General features: G+C 23.7%; 3 protein-coding genes across 5 annotated transcripts in view; 2 read left to right on the plus strand and 1 right to left on the minus strand.

The window, feature by feature from the left end:
* LOC129614178 (lissencephaly-1 homolog) overlaps positions 1-2,215 on the minus strand; it is a 63,418-nt gene extending 61,203 nt beyond the window's left edge. Inside the window, exon 1 of the mRNA XM_055528599.1 lies at positions 2,087-2,215. The gene's annotated coding sequence lies outside the window, so the exon portion shown is untranslated. The remainder of the gene's footprint in view (positions 1-2,086) is intronic.
* A 1,418-nt stretch (positions 2,216-3,633) lies between these two features.
* LOC129614190 (ribosome biogenesis protein SPATA5L1) lies at positions 3,634-6,795 on the plus strand. Its single transcript, XM_055528621.1, has 4 exons — positions 3,634-4,563; positions 4,629-5,258; positions 5,321-5,521; positions 5,589-6,795. Exons 1-4 carry the CDS (start codon positions 3,705-3,707, stop codon positions 6,101-6,103), a joined length of 2,205 nt encoding a protein of 734 aa, XP_055384596.1. The 5' UTR covers positions 3,634-3,704; the 3' UTR covers positions 6,104-6,795.
* Positions 6,796-11,942: 5,147 nt separating this feature from the next.
* LOC129614193 (receptor-type tyrosine-protein phosphatase eta) lies at positions 11,943-20,033 on the plus strand. Of its 3 annotated transcripts, none has more exons than XM_055528624.1 (17): positions 11,943-12,130; positions 13,542-13,689; positions 13,808-13,914; positions 13,993-14,262; positions 14,331-14,462; positions 14,610-14,756; positions 14,838-15,137; positions 15,242-15,663; positions 15,790-15,952; positions 16,039-16,356; positions 16,488-16,823; positions 16,934-17,440; positions 17,497-17,602; positions 17,686-17,891; positions 17,974-18,044; positions 18,142-18,276; positions 19,063-20,033. In XM_055528624.1, exons 1-17 carry the CDS (start codon positions 12,055-12,057, stop codon positions 19,858-19,860), a joined length of 4,242 nt encoding a protein of 1,413 aa, XP_055384599.1. In that variant the 5' UTR covers positions 11,943-12,054; the 3' UTR covers positions 19,861-20,033. The 3 variants fall into 3 exon arrangements, with proteins under 3 accessions (XP_055384599.1, XP_055384600.1, XP_055384601.1); XM_055528625.1 differs by having other exon boundaries at positions 17,497-17,599; XM_055528626.1 differs by having other exon boundaries at positions 13,542-13,680.
* The last annotated feature ends 1,306 nt before the right edge of the window (positions 20,034-21,339 follow it).

The raw sequence follows: 21,339 nt of genomic DNA on the forward strand, positions 1-21,339 counted from the left end.
AGCTCTATACCACAACAATCTCTCATAAAAGACTGACACAATGTTCTTTTTTCAATATTGAAAACGGAAAAAATGAAAAATAAACATAAAAATAACACAACAATAACAAAAAGTAAAACAAAACAAACACCACCACTTCTCTCAGGTTTTTATACAAAATTTTTTGTTTCTTTTTTTTTTTTTGTATAAATTTTTCAAGTTTTGTTTTCAACGTTTCTAATATTTTTTCTTTTAAATCTCTTTTGAAGTTTCCAACTTGTTTTTAAATTATTACTACAATAATATTTTTATTTCTTTTTCGAATATTTAGCAACTCTTGCGCATTTTGCGTATTATAAAAAAAAAAGGTGGCGAGAATTAAGATTGCGCATGTGTTATCTAACAGAAGGCATTTTCATAATAATATAGGAAAATAGAAAAAATAAACTTATTTAAAAACATAGCAGCACCTATAAGTAGGTACCTAAACGATACCTATTCTTTTCAAAAAAAAAAAATATTTGTTTTAAACATCTATTTACCTGTACCTACCTATTTTTAATTTTGCATAAAAATTAAATTGAAATTTTTAAAAATCTAAGCAGGCATGTATGTATTCACTTTTTTTGAAAATTATTTTTCTAAAAGTAAATCGACTTAATCTAATACTTTTTATTAACAATTAACATTGACAACAATACGAGTACTTTATATAAACGGATGCATCTATAATTATTTTTTAAGTATTTGTACTTATATAACTTTTGTTATGCTTGAAACTTCTAATTAAATGCTGCAACTACATACATGTGTATACTTCATTCACATATGTTTTATAACTGCATTAAACACTCTTTTTACATATTTACACTCTTATTCTAATTATTCAGAAATCACACAATTTCTTCCTTGGTCCAATTGGAAGCTTTAGAGCCTGCCACTTATCAGATAATACAAATATATAGCGCATTACTTTTATAATATCTTATTTTATAATATTGTACAGTAAGATTGTAGTATATTTCATAGTACTGACCGAGGCCCTTCGGTTACCATAAACCATAAAAGACCAATACCATAAACCACTGCACCATTGGTCAGAGTAGTACAACACTTTTACATCTAATACCGTAGTCTGGATCTCAAAAGATCTCAGTTCATAAAAACAAGATCTATTTACTTCTTCGACTTTGACAATATTTGATATTCAAGCAAAAATTAATTGAGTAAATTGCGCAATTTTAATTTATAAATACAATTTCATTCAATATTAAAATTATTTAAAAAAAAAAAAAGAAATTTAAAATTTTTTAAAATAAAACAGATATTTCAATAAAATATTCAAATTATGTAAATATGTTTGTATGTAAGTAGATAAGTACCTACATATATACTTCTATATTAAAATTCAGTTCAGCCATCAATCAATTTCTAGTACCTACCTAATCTTTTATAGAAAAATGATTGCTCGAATGACTGACTATTTTTATGACGTTTGCAAATCTTGTGTGCGTTGGACTAAAAACAAAAAATACAAAAAAAAAAAATCTGATGCAGGGAAAGGAATTTTCATTTTTCTTTTTTTTTTCTTTCTATTTTCCCATTTTCATTTTTAGAGAAAAATCGATGGTCAATATCAATACAAAATAAAAATAAAAAAAATATAAGAGACGTTAGGTACATACAATAGTACTTATGTATGGATATATGTATACAATTAAACGTATGGAACTATGTATGTGTCATTCTTATTTTCTTTTCTAAGATTGCAACTAAAAATTTTGTAAATACAAAATATTTTTCGAGTAAATATTTTTTTCTAAATATTTGATACATAAAAATTTTGGAGAAATATTACTAAGAAAATTTTTGAAATTCATTAATATTTAAAATTTATAATAGTAAAAGTTTCATCTTTTTTCTTAAAAAGCGATTATTTTTACAGTTAATATAAGGAGAGAAAAAAAGTTTCTTAGTGGCCATTTTCTTTGTCAAGAACTTAAATTAGAAAAGTTAATTTTTGACCTGCCAAAAATTCTTATTACTTTTCCGATTTTTTATTTTTTTCATAAGATATATAAAAATTTATTAAAAATATCTTACTTACAGAATGAAATTATATGTAAAAGTTGAAATTGGCTTTGATAATTGGAATTAGAAAAATTACAAACACTTGAAATCGAAAATAACTATTTTTTTACTTGTGCAATGCTAATCAAAAAATTTTACACTGACAGTTGATGTCAATTGAATTTAATGAAAAAAAAAATGGCTAACGTATAAAATAAGATTTAATTGTCAAATTTGACATTTAAGTATTACAACATTTTGTTTTACAAAATTTAGTTTGTCAAATACTACCTAATAGTCAATTTCCATCTTTAATAAAATTTCTTTTGAAAGAATTTTTTTTTATTTTGGTAATTGATTTGGATTATAAAAAAATGTTTCTGAAAAGAAATGACGTGCAAGTTGTAAAAGCATAATGATTATCTATGTAAATTTTATAATTATCGTAAGAAACTATATGAACTGTTACGTTTACTACATGAAAAGTTATATAAAATGGAAAATATTTAAGAATCAACTTCAATGGATGTCATGTAGTGCGTAGTACACGTACGTACGGAAAATGTGTAGTCGGACATTTATCGTAAAAAATTTATTATGTGTAATTTTATGTGGAGATAAAGTTTTTTTGCTATAAATAACCAAAAAAAGACTTAATTTTATTGTTAATTTTTAGGTTTCCAAACTTCAAAATTATTTTCCAACGGAATTTTATATTTTTAAATCTTAAGTTCAAGCTTTACATATGAATTGGCAACAAAGAGATCAATTTGACAATAGAAAAAAAAAGCCTTTGCGTAGGTGTGCAGTTCATATGGTCATTTCCTGAGTTATTTACCAATTATTATCTTGTTAAGGATTTTTTTTTATTTTTTCCAGAATGGACTTAATTTTGCAAGGCAGCAATTTTACTGCTACAAAAAACTGAATGGTAGTGCAAATGTTTGTTGGGTTCTAGTAGGAAATTTATAGGAACAGCGTTCCCACTTGGATACAATTGTATCCATTTGGATACATTTTTGCTTTAAAATTTAGCTTGGATACAAAGATACTCAAATCTGCTAAAATGTCGAAATTGGCTACATTTTAAAATTTTGCTGAAATATGGATACATTTCTTTCTCGAACACTAAATAAATGTTAGAAAACTTTTAAAGTGCTGTAACTTTTAAGTGCATTATCTTCCAAAAAATGTTATTTGCTGACTAAATAAAATTTGCCCGTTTTCGTGCTGAATAGTTTTTACCGCATAGTTCAACAGCTACAGAACATATATTTTCTGACCTTAAATTTTAAAATGTAATAGAAATTGCGTGTGATTTCTAAAAGAATTTACTATAAATAACGAAACTTACATTGTTGAATAAAGCAAATTAATATTATTTAAGAGTTTATTGGTATAAAATAAGGCGATTTAGTATAATAATTCTACTTTAGGAGGCTGGATACATTTTGGATACATTTTGTTCTTGAAATTGGATACATTTTGTTTTTATTGAGTGGGAACACTGTATAGGAATTAAGAAATTTTATTATGACATTTAGTAAGTGACTTGTGTTAGTGTTCAAAACATATGTGAAATTAGTAAAGTGTTTATTTTTTTTTCGTTTACGTATTTTCAATGAAAAACATCAATAAAACACAAATTTCAAATTATGGCTGTTAACAATATTAATCTAAATATATGTGATATTTTAGATATTAGGGAAAATGGCTTTCAAAAATGTTTAATACCAAATGAATATTTTGATGGTTATGTACAAGTTGGTACTCTAGCAAAATGTGAAACTGACAAAGGAGAAATATTTTTCTGTTATTTATTTTCACTTAAGAATAATTTTTCTGCTCAACATTGTTTCCTAGATGACTCCGTGCAAATTGGATCAAAATTTCGTAAAAGAACCGGTGGAAAACTATTAAAAATTGTGGCATGTAAGGAAGAAATTATGCAGCATAAAATCTTGAATGTGGAAATTGAAATTAATAAACATTTCTTCGAAATTTCTCTTAGTGCGAATGATCTTAAAGATATTATAAAAGTATGGCTCCAGAAATTTACTTTGTATGGAGATTGCACTGTTAACGGTGATGAGTTTTTAAAGTCTTTAGGAATCGAAAATATCTTGGTATTTTCCTTATCAAATGTACCTTATCAAGTCAATATGCAAACTGACATTATTGTAAAAAATGTTTTTTACAATGAATTCAAATTAAAAAAATCGGTTTTAAAAGGATTAGATTACGTTTCAGCTGAATTAAATAATCTTATGAATAGTTTCAATATGCAAAAGAAAGTTAATTGGAAACGAAAGCCTTCTTTAAACGCTTTAATAATTGGTTCATCTGGATGCGGCAAAACTTCGGTGTGCCAAAATTGGTTCTTAGAAAATGAATGTAATGTTTTCAATATTCGACCCTCAGAAATTATGCGCCAATATCCTGGAGAAACTGAAGAAATTTTAAGAAAGATTTATAGTAATGCTAAAATTTTTGTAAAATCTTTTACCACACGTTGTAAGTTTTTATCTGTTTGCACTAAAAAACGTTACAAAATTTAAAAAACAAAAAATGTATTTTAGCTCCGACAGTTATATTCATAGAGGATATTGATTTGTTATGTCCGTCAGTCTTTGAGCTTGATTCATACAATATAGTTAGAATTTCGTCTCAAGTATATTCTATTTTAGACGATTTATTTGTTAATCAAATAAATATTATGTTGATCGCTACAACATCTCAAATTGACAGAGTAAATATGCAATTAAGAAGACCAGAGCGCTTCGAAAAAGAAATTCAAATTCATATACCTACCGCCAAAGATCGAGAAGATATATTAAAACAAATTTTATCAACGACCTCATTACGAAGCGAAATTTCAGAAGAATTAATATTAAATGTAGTTGAAAAAACACCGGGTTTCGTTGGTTCAGATTTAAATCTTCTAATACAAAAAGTTTGTCAAAATATTTTTTTAATGAAGAAAACTTCAAAAATCAATCAACAAGAACTTAGTGTTATATTTCAAAATGTTTTACGAACTTCAACTGCAGCATCAATACAGAGTACTGATATAAAAATATACAAATGCGAAGAAACATTTGAAAATATTGGTGGCGGTAATGATTTAAAAAATTCTTTAAAAGTTTCTATACTGACTCCTCTAAAAAAGCCAGAAATCTTTAAAAAATTTGGATTAAAAATGTCAAAAGGTGTCCAACTTTAGTTTTTGTGCTTTGATGAATTATTTTAATCTATTTTGTTCTTTTTACAGGAATTCTTCTTTATGGTCCACCAGGATGTGCAAAAACCACTGTTGCAAAATGTTTAGCTAATGAAGCCAATATGACATTTATACCTATATCTGGTGCTGAAGTCTATTCGCCTTATGTTGGAAAGGCAGAAAAATATATATCAAAGATATTTGATACGGCTAGAAGAAATTCTCCATGCTTGATATTTTTCGATGAATTAGGTGATCAAGAGTCATTTAATATTTAATATCAATAGTAATTTAATATTTTTGGTGGTGAAATTTTTAGAGACATTAGTTGGAAAACGTACCTCTTCATCGAAAAGTGATGTGCAAACGCGCATATTATCAACACTTCTACAAGAGATGGATGGAATTGGACTGAAAATTGACGAGGGAATTAAAATAGATAAAAATGAAAATTATATATTAGTAGTTGGGGCTACAAATAGACCTGATATGATTGATGATGCTTTACTTCGACCGGGACGTTTTGATAAATTAATTCATGTCCCAGCGCCAAATACAGAATCTAGATTGGAGATTTTAAAATTGCTTGAGAAAAAAATGCCATTTGAAAGAAATATAAATTTAATAAAATTAGCTGAAAAAACTGAATATTTTTCCGGCGCTGATTTGTGTAACTTATGTAATGAAGCTGCATTATATGCATTCACAAATAATAATGATGTAGATGTTATAAGTGAAAATGATTTTGATATTGTCTTAAAAGATCTTAAACCTTCGTTATCAAAGAAACAAATCGATTGGTATTTTAATTTTGAAAATAAATTTATTTATTAATTTAAAAAGAGATTTTTTACTTTACTCAATTAAAACTATGAATGTAAATATGAAAGTGCTAATTTTGTAATGGTCCGGGACAAAAATTTCTAAAAGTTAAATAACTAGGACTAAGATAACTTTTTGTCTCCGGTTTAATACATATTACCTATTAAAATATACATTTGTTTTTGCAATTTTAACAATAGTAATAACTTATTTTCAGGAAAACTCAAATGTTTAGAATAGACCTGAAGTTATAGTGTTTAAAGCTATAGTGTTTTCAACTCAATTTTGAAAAACTTATGAGATACTTGAGAGTTTTAAAACTTTTTTAACGGAAATTTGTTATCTCAAAAAAAAATTCAATGTTCTTTTTTTGATTATTTTTCAGTTTTTATATTATGATAAGCATGGGTAGCGGTCAGTATATCGAAAGACGAAATTAAAATATATAATAATATAGTTTAACAAGAAAATATTTAAATTTTAAAATGAGTGAATAATAATGGTCTTATAGGGCCATTATTATTCACCTATCATCGTTACTGTTGTCAGGCATATTGTAGTAATTAAAAAACTAATTTTAAAAAATAATTGCCATTGTGCATTGGAATTTTATATGGAAAAAATTTTGGTACATCATTAACAAAAAACAAATGAATAATATAGTTTTCCTTTTCAGTAATAATTTTTTTTATTATAGTGATAGTTATTTGTTTTACTAGTTTCCACAAAATACCTAACGTTTTTGGTTTATATTGATTTTTTTTTTTAATTTTAAATCGATTTAATTTAATTAATAAATTAAAAAAATAATATACAATTATTATGAATCATAATTTATTTATTACATATAATTTTCATTTCAATTCGATTAAAAGTTATTTTAAAATATTTAATTTTGAAAATTGTATGTATAATACTTTTGGAGCAGTTTCGAAGGGAGTTTTTCTCTCTTTTATTAAAAATTTTCAATACTCATATTTATTTTATAATTCTATATAAAATTTATTGAAAGAAAGCAGATTAATTTAGTTAGCTTTTAGTTAGCAAAGTTTTCGGAAATCAAGTGAAAACGTTTAAATTCAACCGTATTAACTTGTTTTATATATTTACATACATACATATATATATTTTTAAAACTGATTAACAATTTTTTATTTTCTTTTTTTTTTTTTGTATTTTTGATTTTCAAGGAATATTATGATTTTTGAAAGATAAATTTAAATCTATGATTATTTTAAATATAAATTAATTGTTTACATTGAATTACATTATATGAAATTATTTCTTACAAATTATTTTAATAATAATAAAATTATTTAATAATTGAATATGCAAATTGTAATACTTAAATATAATTAAGTAATTACGAAATATAATTATCAATATTAAAAGTATAAAAAAAATAAATTGTGTAAAAAAACACTAAAAATTTCATTTAATTTATTCAGAATTAAATTGAATATTTTAAGAAATTTATGAATGACGTGTCGAAACTATAAATGGAATTTAATAAGAAAATATATAATATGAAAATTTTGTAAAAATTATTAATTAACGATTTTTGTTTTTGTTGTTTGTTCATTGTTTTAATTGAATAAAATAGTCATACCTATCAATATCAACTACTACTACATAATTAAAATTGTTTTAAATATTGTTATCAATTCGTTATCTTAATAAATAAAACACAACAAAAATAAAATAAAAGCAAAAAAAAACAAAAAATAAATAAAGCTTAAAAGAAATTTTATTATTTAAGTGTATTAGTGGAATGAATTACACCAATTAATAACGTTCATTGAAATATTTTTTTATGTAATTTTGACTAATAATTCTTTAATTTTATTTTTAATTTATTGTACATATTAAAAAAAAAAAACAATAAAATTTTTAATATACATATTTACATACATATATATGTATATAATTAATAGCCGAATTATTTCTTTTATTTTGGATTAATTTTATAAATTTATTATTGGTAAGTAATAAATTTAATTATAATATTATTGTTTTTGAAGGTTTTTATTTTTTTTTAAATACATTTCTTAAGAAATATACTTATATGACTTGTTAAATTTGCGTATAATCGATAATAACAAAATATTTGTAAAATTTGTAGCGGAAATTTTCGTTTTTAAGGAAAATAAGATTGCAAGACTGGATAACAGTTTAAAACCATTTATAAGTAGTCCATTATATATTTATATATACTTACAATGTATTTATTTTTAATTGTGGGCGTAATAACAAAGAAAAAATGTTTTTCTTAATTTATGAAATTTTAGAAATATTGTTCCAATACTTTTGGAATTAAAATTAGACTAAAGAACTATTTATTCATTTGGTATTCTTTTAGGTATTAATTTGGAAGTATTTATTATATGCACCGCATATCGGCAAGAACTTTTAATTACAAAATTTATATTTAAATGCTAGTTAGATCTTAAATAATTTACAAAAAAGTCAAATTTAATTAGCAGATAAATTTATAATGTAAGTACTTGTTTTCAAATGAAATTGGTTAAATTAATTCAAAAATCAGAAAATTTGAAATTTAAAAGATTAATTCATTTTTTTTTTTAATAATTTATTTAATTTTTGGTTTATTTCTCCCGAAATTAAACTAAAAATTTTATTAATTTAATAATGAAAATTCTATTTTTTTTTTTTCGAAAAATAAAAAATTTCATTATGTGCCTAAGTATGTCGTAGTAAGAAAACCCGGCACAAGCAATTTTTCAACTTTTCAATATTACATTTTTGTCTATATGTGGACTTTTAAATTTATTTGCATTTCTGTTACGGGCCTTAGTATGAAAATTGAATTAATGAAATGCTAATTACTTTAATTAAAGATTGTTATGAAAAATAATTTCAGTAGTAAATGAATTTCTAATGAATTTAATTAATAAATATTAAGGATATAATATTTAAAAAATCAGTAATTGTTAGCCTTTCTCTTCCCCTATTCTTCTATTGTTACGCAATATGTATGTATGAGCATCCCTAAAAAATATAAAATGTAGTAGACATAAGAAAACAACAATACTTAAGTTTAAAAAAAGTAAGTTAAATTTTTTTTTTTTATTTAGATTTATTATCTATATGTAGCGCTAAAACTAGTCCAATTGACCAACCATTATCTTGTTTCTGTAATTCTTAACCTAATTAATTTAATGATGCCAGCTGAAACACGCAATTAATTTCCAACATTTTATCTGTCTTTGTCAATTTAATTAACATTTTACAACTATTTCATATAAGTAGGTCAATCAAAATTTATAGTAAATCAGAATTTTTCTTCCTTTTTAATCTCCTGGACCCATTTTCATTCCCTGTTAAACTGAATTTTGACACTTCAATGTTAGTGTGTGTTGTTAACTTTTCATAATGCTTTACAGCGAGTTGTTTTATTTCTTCTTGTAGTGTTTTTATTTTAAGGTCTCTAAGTAAACCAGCATTTCTAACGTACCAAGGTGCTCTAACCATGTTTCTCAGTACTCTATTTTGAAATTTTTGAATGATATCTATATGAAATTTAATAGCGCAAACCCACAGTTGTATTCCATAAAGCCATGTAGGTTTTAATATCTAATCATATTATAAAATTTTATTATTTATACTAAATTTAGAGTAATAACCAATCAGCTATATAATTTTGCATATTTAATTTTTAATTCGGTTAATTTATTGTTAATATGGTCTCTCCATAATTGTTTTTTGTCTAATATCATACCATTAGATTGACATTTGATCAGAATTTTTTTAGGACAAGTTAAAAAATTTACTTATACATACCTGCATTAGTTAGTACTGTTGTCTGTATTAACTTAAATTACGTCTTATTGTTTGATTCTCAATCCAATATCTTATTCTTGTTGCAATCAGTATAATTTTACGTATATGTATATGATGTATGTATGTCTACTTACATCATATATGTGTTGTAAATGTTATGTTACAAATGAAAAGTGCGAGCATTCAATTCAATCTCTATATCAAATTAAGAAACGATATCAAATACAGTGTTATCTACATAATATTTAATGTGTAATATATACCGTTATCTAAATTAAAAGCATTTTGTTTATTATATTGTTTTAAACCTTTGACTATATAAAAGTTTTTTTGTTCTTTATGCAAATATTTGATCAGTCATTGATATGAAAAACAAACAATTGTTATAATGCTTAACATTGGTAAAAGATTTTTTCAATCCATTTATAAATTAAGTAATGACGAAAACACATAAGGACGTTTTGCAATTTCTATAGGCTTGTATATGTAGGCACGACCCCTAATTTTCATATGACTTTGGACGATCATTAGTTGAAATTTAAGTGAAAGTATAAAAATATAACTGGTACGATTAAATTCAAACCAAAAGGATTTCCTTTGTAGTTTTAATCGCTTACTCGCTTTTTGGAAATATGTAGGCTCGATGCTTAATTTTTAATTAAGCATCGAGCTGTTGTTCAAAATTGATTTGACTTTTCATTTATCGCAATTAAGTACTTATGTATGCAATTACTTTCATATTGCTGTCCTCATATTTATTACTAGCATAGATTTTGGCTGCCATTGCATGAATTCATTATGTATCTAAATGTGTTTATAAATTTATTTGTACAATTAAGTAGCTTTATTTTTTTAATGCAAATTAATAATATCTATTCAATAACATAAAAATATTTACCTATAAATGTAAAAGAGTTCTGACATTTCACCGCGCAAGATCGGTCTTCTGTTGTTTTCACTTTAAATGCTGCTGTTAACGTCAATTAAAGCGTCTTTCCAAACGCAAATCTATTACGTCACTAATCTGTTTAACAATATATAATTTAAATTTCTGAAAAATTCAAATTGTGCTATAAAGGAATGAAGGATCGATCTCTTCATTACCTTTATACCTTTTTAAATTCAAATTTTAATTACCTAAAATTGTTTTTTTTTAAGATATTTTTGTTAACATATTGTCAGTATTGTCAGTATTATGATTATGGTATAAATAAGTATAGCTTATTTGATAAAGGAATATTAAGAACTTTATTTAAAATTCATAATGTACCTCTACTGATTAATTCTCATTTGATTAAATGTACAATTTGATTATGATGTCTATAATAAAATGGAATATATGTAGGTATTTATTTGTTTGAATGACATAAAAACAAGTAAAAAGGTAAGAGTACAGGAGTTTATTTTTAATAAAGGTATATACATAGCTACAATAATTCATTGATTTAACAGTATCATAATATTAACAAATACCTCATATTTAATATACTTATAACAATAATTAAGATAGTGGCTCATTTTTAATGCATACATTAAATATGATATACGTATATATATGATAAATTTCAATATTAAGGTGTTAAATTAATTGATACAGGTGCTAATCAAATAAATTACCGTAATAATTTTTTTTATTGCAATTTTTACTTTTTGTAGTATGTTAAGTATATTGAATTAGTTTTGTTAATAACTTCCGATTTTTATTTTTGTACCTAATTATTTGAGTAAGTACTCGTGGAAATTCGGGTAAGTACATACCTCTGAATATTAATAATATACATATGCTACTATATACAATGCAATTTAAGTAATTTATGTAATAAAATGTCTTTTAAGTTGATTAAGTGTGCATATGTACACATGTAATTTAAAATATGAAGAGATATTTTTAAATTCGGAATTTCTATATTAATTATTCTAGGGCAAACATTGATTTATTTTGTTATAATACAAGCAGTTAATGCTAGAGTCCTCTTTTTTGTATACATAATACCATTTTACTAATACTTACTCATATTTATATTATTATTTTTTAGTTTCAGCTCTTCACTATTTTAATAAAAATTAAAATTTTTGGCATGAAAATAAATGAAATTAGATAACAAATGTTGTATTTATTTGTGGAAAAGTGTTATATATGTAGATGAAATCAACTGAAAATAATGAAAAAGATATTAATAATTTTCCTTTTGTTATTTGCTTACGAAAGAGTTACTTGTCAAACACAGCCGACTGATGGTAAGTTTATAATTTTTGTTTTTTATATTAGAATAGTTATCATAGAATCAAAAATATGCAATAATTAAAAACGATTACTAAATAGTTTTGGCAATAAACTATTGCCAATTGCTAGCGAATTTTTTATAGCTGATAATTTTTTAGAAAACGTAAATAAGAAAAAGGAAATGAATTAATCTACTGCAATGAGTCAAAACTGCTTAATTCATCTTAACGCGATACTTAAAATTTTCCAATACAAGTATACCTCGTTTAACGTTGCCTCTTTTAACGCTGTTTCGTTATAACGCTCTTTTGAAAAAAAAATTTTCAAAAATTATTATATCGCTTGGAATCACCAAATGTAAATATTTTATATTGTCACATTAAAAAAAATTTTTATTTCACAATAATCGAAATTCTAATGAATTAATTTTTATTTGAGTACAGTCGTAATTCTTAAGAATTAATTATTACATGTTCAAAGATTCTTAAGTGAGAGATTATATTGTTTTTTTGAGAGTATGTTTGGAAAATAATCTAGGAATAATCCAAAATGCTTTAGAAGATTTATGTGAAAATGATCCCAATTTTGAAAGGTCTTATGCTATAAAACGAGGAGTAATGAATACTTTATCACCCTACATAGAACTCTTAAAGGAGAAGAGAAAATTATCAAAGCAATTAAGCTTAGACATATTTTTTAAAAAAGACAATTAAATATGAATTTACCTTTATTTTGTGAAATGTATTAATGTATTTATTTAATTTTATGGAAATTCTTATTTATTTTTTAATTTTTAAATGAAGTATAAATGAAATTAAATTTTTTTCAAAATAAAAATGTATACGATCTTATTATTTTTGGCTTGAAAAAGTACCAAAAAAAGTTGGTAGTAACGTAACCCTATATTTTAGTGTAAAAGGAGCACCTTTTAACGCTGTTTCTGTTAACGCTCAACTTCTAGGAACGCATCATAAGCGTTAAACGAGGTATGCCTGTATTGGAGTTTATTCTGAGTATCGAGTTATTATAGACATAAATCATTTGTATGAATTAGTTTGTGTTTACAATAATAATATCGAACTTTTTCGATAATTATTACTATCATGTTATTCGATACTCAGAATAAGCTGCATTATTTTCAATTTTCCGTGTGCGTATTTATAACTTGGTTTAATTTATAGTTTGGAGCTGAAAAAATAGATTTCTCAAAAAATTTGGCATTATCAATCCAGTTTTTTACAGTACAAATTAATTTTAAAGAATAATGATTTAAAAATTATAGCTTCTCTGATATTTAGAAAAATATACGTTATACACACATAATGAACTTAGATATGTATGTTATTGAATTTATTTTTGATTTTGTAAAAATCTTTATAAAAATTCCATTATAAATTATTAAAGTTATTCTCATTTTCTTATTAGATGTTAAAATATCATACACAGCACGTCCGAATGAAATAGAATTTTATATAGAAGATAAAAATTATAAAATAACAGGGTTAACATGTTCGGAATCACGAATGTTAGAGCCAAAATTTATTGAAGATAATAATAATAAATGGTATGGTTGGTATGTATAGTCTTAATATTAGAAATATATATAGAATTGATTTACATACTTAAATATTTATAATCAAGATGTTAATAAAATCGTTTATTTTATATATATATATACATATAAATTTTAGCATAAATTTGAAACCATGTTTCCCTTATCAAGCCAAGATTACTGTCTTAAATTTAAATACAAATAATTCATTCAACAAAACGATATCAGTGCGAACAACCTATTCAAGTATGAAATATAATTATAAAAAAATAATTTTCATAACAATTGTTCAAAAAAAAATTTTTTATGTTATATAATTCAAAGAACCTAGTATACAAATTGGACGAATTTTACCGGAGCAATTAAGAATAAGAGTTGAATGGAAAACAACAAATCCAACTTGTATTTCAAAAATAACATTGAAAGCTGAAGCTGAGGGTCAAAGTAAAACATCAGAAACAAGTGATGTAACGAAAACATATTATGATTTTGATGATTTAAATCCATGTTTAACATATCGTATCAATTTAAGTATTACGGATATAGATAATCAAATACAAAGTTCAGATGGAGTTGGAGAAACTTTACCTAAAGGTAAAGATTAGAATAGAAAATTATGTTAATAGGTTCAAAAACTGATTTTTTTCCTTTTGTTTTTTTAGATCCTGGTAATATAGAAAATCTTGCATTTTCAAATCATAATGATGGTAAATCAATAAAAGTTACATGGAAGCATCCACCGTTTAAGTCATGTGTTAAATATTATTTTTTACAATGGAAATGTATTTATGAAGGTATTTATGTAAAAATTGTATCAAAAATTAAATTTCTGAATCTTTTTCGATTTTGACAAATTCGTACAATTTTTATTTGATGATTCCGAACAAACCCATACAAAAATTAAATTATTAAATTTTTTAATTAACTTAACATTTTTTCAGAATGTAAACCAAATTGGTATAATATGACTCCAAAATTGAATGAATATACTATCGAAAATGTTGAAGGTTGTTCTGAATATAATTTTTCAATTGGGATAAATGAAGTCAAACCAAATGCGCAGGGAAGTTTTAAAACAACGTTTATTGGTAATTGTAGTTCATTTTAATCAATAGTTATTTATTTCGTATTTGTATGTATAATAAGCATTTTTATACAATATTTTTTAGATCCATCACCGCTAACAAATTTTAGAATTCTGAGTAGCTCACGTTTAAATACTGAATTTTCATGGAAAGTTGAAAAGCATTATAGATGTATTAAACATTATCAATTAAATATTTTCGGCCCAAATGTATTTGAAATCCCAAATATTAATATAACAGAAAACTTAAATGTTACGAATTATAAAGTGTCAGCAATATTAGAGGCATGTGGTAATTATAATGTTACCTTACATGCTATATTAAATGGACCCATTCCAACTCATGGCGAAGTATTTCATCGAAACATTATGATAAATGAAGAAAGTAGGTATATCAACATAATATATATTATAAAAATTGATAAAATGAAAATGATTAAAAAGAGAGAAATAAAAGAGGAATTTCAATAAAAAATCCTTTTTTTTTAGGGCCCAGTGAAATTGAAGATACAATGGTAAAATATATATATCCAACAGAAATTGTTTTAAAATTTAAACCACCATATCTTGGCAATATATGTGTTAAAGAATATCGTATTAATTGTTGGCCAAAAGATCATAGCGAAGTAAAAACCGGTCATTTTAATAGAACTGAAAAAGTTTTCACAATAAAAAATTTAACATCATGCATGGAATATGAAGTACAAATAATACCTATAACATATAGTTTAAAAGAAGGTGATCCAGTTGTATTGCCGATTACAACATCACCCAGAGATTCTCATCCTGAATTAGATTCAAATGCAAAAGCGACACATAATAGTTTACAATTAAGTGGTGGTACCAAAGATCGATGTGAAGTTTTATTTGCGAAATTTGAATGTATAGCAACTCATGAAACTGGGATTATGGTAAATCAATTTGAAATTAGTCATATTAAATTGTTTAGATATTATTCTATACATTGTCCAATTTCCGATAATTATAATCAAATATTTAATAAATTTCAAGTTTTATTTCGTTTATTTGTTTATTAGCGAGCTGAACAAATAATTCAAGCTGATTTTGGAGAACCAAAATTTACAGGCGTAATGTATCCACTTTCACCAAATTCACAATATGAATGTACACTTCGTTTATATAATGTTGCTGGTTGGTCATCACTTATTCCAAAAGGTTTATGGAATACTTCTTTATATTGTAAGGGATAATATAAAATTTAATATTAGTATATTATGTAATTCCTAATTTAAATTTATGTAAACATAAAAAAAAAATACTTAAAGTTCCAGAAATTCCAACATCTATTGAAACTACAGTAATTTCAAATTCAACATTTAATGTAAAATGGTTACCTCCAAAATATGCAAATGGGGAACAAACTTCATATAACATATTCATACAATATTTGGGTCCTTCATATAAGCTACCAATACATTGTAGAGAAAATGAAATTAAATATGTAGAAGCGCAAAATAGTAAATTGGAATTTAATTTTAATGAAGCATTACCATATAGCTTGTATAGTGTTGAAATTGCAACAGCAAATGAATTTGGAGCTGGGAAATTCACTTCAACGTCATATGCAATAACAAAACCATCTGGTATTTAATTGAAATTTTATTTTTATTAAAATTATTTAAATTTATTAATTTAAATTTAATATTTTAAATTGTTTTATTTATATAAGTATATAACATATAAGAACTTTAAATAATGTTTTTTGTTTTTACAGCTTCAGAACCTGTGGATGATTTTTCTTTAGTAAGTATTATTGGTCCAGAAATCGGAGAAGATATATATGAAGCTAATATTACAGTAAAATGGAGACCACCGTGTAAATCGAATGGCATTTTAAAATTTTACACTATTAATATTTCGGATGATAAATCATCTGAACCAATTATAATTGAAATTAAAAATGTAATACCAAATGATTCGGGCTATATATATTTCTCATATATAGTTTATCATCCTGAATACAATTATACATTTAAATTATCAGTTGCTGTTCATGATGTAATTGAAATGAGTGAAGAAAAAATAATTCAATTTACAGCACCTGCTGGAAGTAAGTTATTGTACTTTTTCTTATTAAATTATTTGTATAAAATTTCCTGATACATTTAAAATCATGCAAATGTTATAGATTTTATAAAATTTATCATGTTATAATTTTAGTCCCGGAACCAGTAAAAGAACCGGAAAAATTAAGCTCAGTTGATTCATATTCATCGAAAAACCCAAAAACTTCGGCTCTAGTAAAATTTTCAAAGAAAATTTTTAAATCGAATATGGGTGAAATAATTTATGCTGCATTATTAATATCTGAAATGTCCTGCCAAAATGATCCTGAATTAATTGCTGAAAAATATGATATGTCAAATGGATGGCCAAAAACATTAAAAAGTTATAACGATGTTAAAGATGAAGAATGTGTTAGCCAATATCAAACAACACCAATTCAATGGCAACCTTTTGCATCTCAAGGTAGATCAAGTACATATAATTTGGGTGATGATAATAATGATAATGAAGTAATTGAATATGTAATTGGGAATGGAAATGATTGTGAAAATTTAGATTATTGTAATGGCCCATTGAAACCTAATACAAAATATAAAATGATTTTAAGAACATTTACAAAAAATGGCTTTCGTGATAGCGTTGGCATAGATTTTAAAACTGGTAAAATTTATATAAATATTTTCGATATTATTAACATTTGAGATTTTTCATTTTAGATGAAATCATTCAATTCTCTTTGATTCTTAGTTTAATTATAAGTGTTTTAATGATTGCATTCTTTTTGGGTTTTATATATTTATGGATAATAAAGAGGAGAATGTGGTAATAAAAACAAAATTTATAATAAATTTTTTAATATTGATTTTTTAAATGTTGTAGCAATATATATATTTTTTTAATTTTAGGAATCGACAATCATTAAATGGTATTGAAGATTCAGTAGGTGATGTTTCTGCTAAAAATTTCTTATTACATTATTCTAAATTATCGGCAAAAGACAAGGTTCAAAGAGAATTTAAAGATTTGGCTGTAGTTGCTCAAGATGTTTGTGTTGCAAGTACAATATCAAAATATAATGAATCAAAGAATCGTTACAGTAACATTTACCCATGTAAATATAATTTGTCTAATTTAATTATATAAAAAGACGTTAATGTACTAATAAAAATATGTATATTAAATTTGAATTTTAGATGAAAAAAATCGTGTTATTTTAAATATCGATTTAGAGGGTTCTGATTATATTAATGCTTCCTTCATTAATGTAAGTAAAATTTATTTTCGATTTTTAATTTTATTGATTACATTTGAAATCGCAATATCTATTATTTTTAAAATATTTTTTCTGTATTTTAATAAAGGGATATAGACATCGTAAAGAGTATATTGCAACTCAAGGACCAAAACCTGAAAGTTTTATTGATTTTTGGAAAATGATCATAGAATATAATGTAAAAGTTATTGTAATGGTAACACAATTTGTTGAAGGAAATGTGGTAAGTTTAATTTTTATAATTTGTATTTAGGTGATAATTAAAATGTTGTTTTAAATTTTTTCATAATTATCGTAACTTTTTCTTAACATAATTAACGTCTTAACGTTTACGTGCAACAGTCATATTGTGTGTATTTACCAAGTTTTAAGTGATTTTCGTATGAATATACATAACATATTTTCATATTCGTATTGGATTTTATGCTATAATGTGTAATCTTTTAGTCAACTATCAAAATTTAACGAGAAAAAATAGAGTTGATTATGTCAACTCTGTGATACTCTGTGTAGGACAGTTTGTTAAACTAGAACTTTAATCAATTCCGTATATTGAATAGGGTACTGGTATTTGAGAACAGGGTTCTAGAGTATTGTTAACAATTTTTTAGCTAGTTATAACTAGGATTGGAGGCACATGGTTAAATCGACTCAGAATACGACGCTTGCCAAAGACATACACTTATTTGTATAGCTCAGACAATTATTTTTAAGCGTATGGTCAAATGGTAAAGCGGAGTAAATGCTTGAGCACGCGTATTCTTACACTAAAAATAGTAAATATGATATTTTTTTTAATTTTATATTTAACCTTTAATAATAGCGTATAACTATAGCGTAGCAACCAATTTTTATTTTTCCTATACATATTAATATAATCTACCCTAATATACATTTACAAATTCTTATTGTTATACAACGGAAAACCATACTTAAAAATATTAATATACTATAACTTTTAATTATAATCAATATATTATTAAAATAATTTTAAATTTATTTATTTTAGATAAAATGTCATCAATATTTTCCAATGATAAATGGTAAAGAAATGAAATTTGGTAATAATATAACAATATTATGTAGATCACAAACTGATAATGAAATTTATGAGAGACGTGAATTAACTGTTAAACATAATATGGATGAAGTACAAACTGTTATACATTATTTATTTAAAAGATGGCCTGATCATGATGTACCATCAGATCCAAATGAATTAATAACATTTGTAAAACGTGTTAAATCTGAAAGAATGCCATCACGTTCACCAATTGTTGTACATTGTAGTGCTGGTGTTGGTCGTACCGGTACATTTATTGCATTAGATTTAATAATTAAAAGAATTAAAAATGAATGTAAAATAAATATATATGAAACAGTAAAATCATTAAGATTTCAACGTATGAAAATGGTTCAAAGTATCCATCAATATCAATTTTTATATAATTGTACATTAGTATTGGTTAAAAGAAAATATGAAAATTTTTCTAGATCAAAGACTGCTAAATTATTTTTTATGAAACCAAATTCTAGTTTATTTCAAAATGGTAATGGTAATAATGATGAAATATTAAATTGTAATAATAATAATAATAATAATAACAATAATAATAGTAGTAATGGTGTTAATAAAAATCGATTAAATAATATTATTGGTGATAAAAAATTAAAAAATAATTTAAGTAATAGTAGTATTATTAGTAATGGAACAATTAAAGGTGGTGGTTATAGTAGTAGTACAAGTGGTTTTAGTAAAGGATCAAGAAGTAGTTTTAATCCAAATGACATAGAAAGTGTTATGTAATAAGATTAATATTATTTATTTTGTATATGGGTATATATTGTATATTGGTGCATAACAAACCACTTTAAAAAAAATTGCACATAAATTTAACAGAATTTAATTTAAAAGATCAAGAATTTTTTTCATTTAGTCCGAAAACCAAAGTAAATTATAAAAAAATATATTTTAAATGATACCATGTACAGAAAGTTTATGAAACTAATTTTAAAAAATTTTTACGATTTTATAATTAAAATTTCTTTTTCTAATTTTTAAAGTAAATTTTAAATGATAATAGTAAATAAGTAGAAAATCTTGTTATCGAGGTACAAAATGGTTTTAGATTGTTTTTAATTAATTTAATATAAATTAAATGTTCATACTTTAAAATTTTTGTTTAAATTTTTTTATAAATTATTGTAAATGTTATATTTAAAAATTCTAAACAGAATGCTTACATAAAATATTCAAGTATTATAAAACTTTCTTTCCACTTGAAATATCTTCACAGCTATTTTTAGAAATTCAATATTTTCGATTTCTAAATTTTAAATTTCTTTCAAAAAATCAATTATTTTATTTATATAATGTTACCGTTTAACCAACTTAACCTTGGTATATACATATATTTTCTATGAATTTTGTATATTCAATTTTTAATTTATAGTATTTTAAATATAAAGTATAAAAACAAAATTTCTTGTATAAAATAATATTTGAATTTTGTAAACTAATTTAAATATGAAATCGATAAAGATAATTTTGTTGATATTTATTCATTAAATGTATATTCTAAAATCAAATCCAATGCAAGTTAAGTGAATGATTAATAGTTGATCTGGAGACAATAACATTGTTTATGCCTTTTCTGTACATAATCATTTTTATGTTCTTCATTATAAGCAATAATTAATTGTTCTTCTTTTTACACAAAATATAAAATGTTAAGATTTTTATAGTGTTAAATAACCACCTGTATTTTATTATTGCCATAAAACAATTGTATTTAAGTGTTTGTACAAGATTTAATTGTGATAAAATATTTTAAAAATATTATTATGTTGTTCAATTACATTAATAAATTCAATTTATTAACATTATATTATTACAAAGAAAAAATTAAATTTAAAAAATTATCAATTAGCTGCATTATGTGGTAGATTATTTTATGCCAAATTATTATTGTCTAATATATTAAAGTGATTGTTCAATGGACATCTTAAAGGTATAACCTTTATTTTATATTATTATACTATGTATTGTGTATATACTTATATTCTTATAATCGTATTTTATATATGTATATAACAATTAAATTAATAAAATTTACTTCTCTTTTTTAAAATTGGTACTCATAATACGAAATTTTAAAAACCTTTAAACCTTAATACCTCAAAAATCTTCTTTTATCACAAATTTTATATTTTCTTTTTCTTATATTAAAATTTTTTATTCTATTCTAAATGAATAAATTACATAAGCAATTATCTAGATTCTAGG

The sequence above is a fragment of the Condylostylus longicornis genome, unplaced genomic scaffold (genome assembly GCF_029603195.1).
Source record: "Condylostylus longicornis isolate FDR11 unplaced genomic scaffold, ASM2960319v2 ptg000106l, whole genome shotgun sequence".
Taxonomy (NCBI): Eukaryota; Metazoa; Arthropoda; class Insecta; order Diptera; family Dolichopodidae; genus Condylostylus; species Condylostylus longicornis.

Excerpts from the sequence above, each read along its gene's own strand:
- LOC129614190 (XM_055528621.1), top strand. The coding sequence starts at position 3,705 with ATGGCTGTTAACAATATTAATCTAAATATATGTGATATTTTAGATATT. Across the intron at positions 4,564-4,628 it reads AAAATCTTTTACCACACGTT|CTCCGACAGTTATATTCATA; the intron begins GTAAGTTTTTAT and ends AATGTATTTTAG. Across the intron at positions 5,522-5,588 it reads GATATTTTTCGATGAATTAG|AGACATTAGTTGGAAAACGT; the intron begins GTGATCAAGAGT and ends TGAAATTTTTAG.
- LOC129614193 (XM_055528624.1), top strand. The coding sequence starts at position 12,055 with ATGAAAAAGATATTAATAATTTTCCTTTTGTTATTTGCTTACGAAAGA. Across the intron at positions 14,757-14,837 it reads TTTTAAAACAACGTTTATTG|ATCCATCACCGCTAACAAAT; the intron begins GTAATTGTAGTT and ends AATATTTTTTAG. Across the intron at positions 17,603-17,685 it reads ATAATAAAGAGGAGAATGTG|GAATCGACAATCATTAAATG; the intron begins GTAATAAAAACA and ends TTTTAATTTTAG.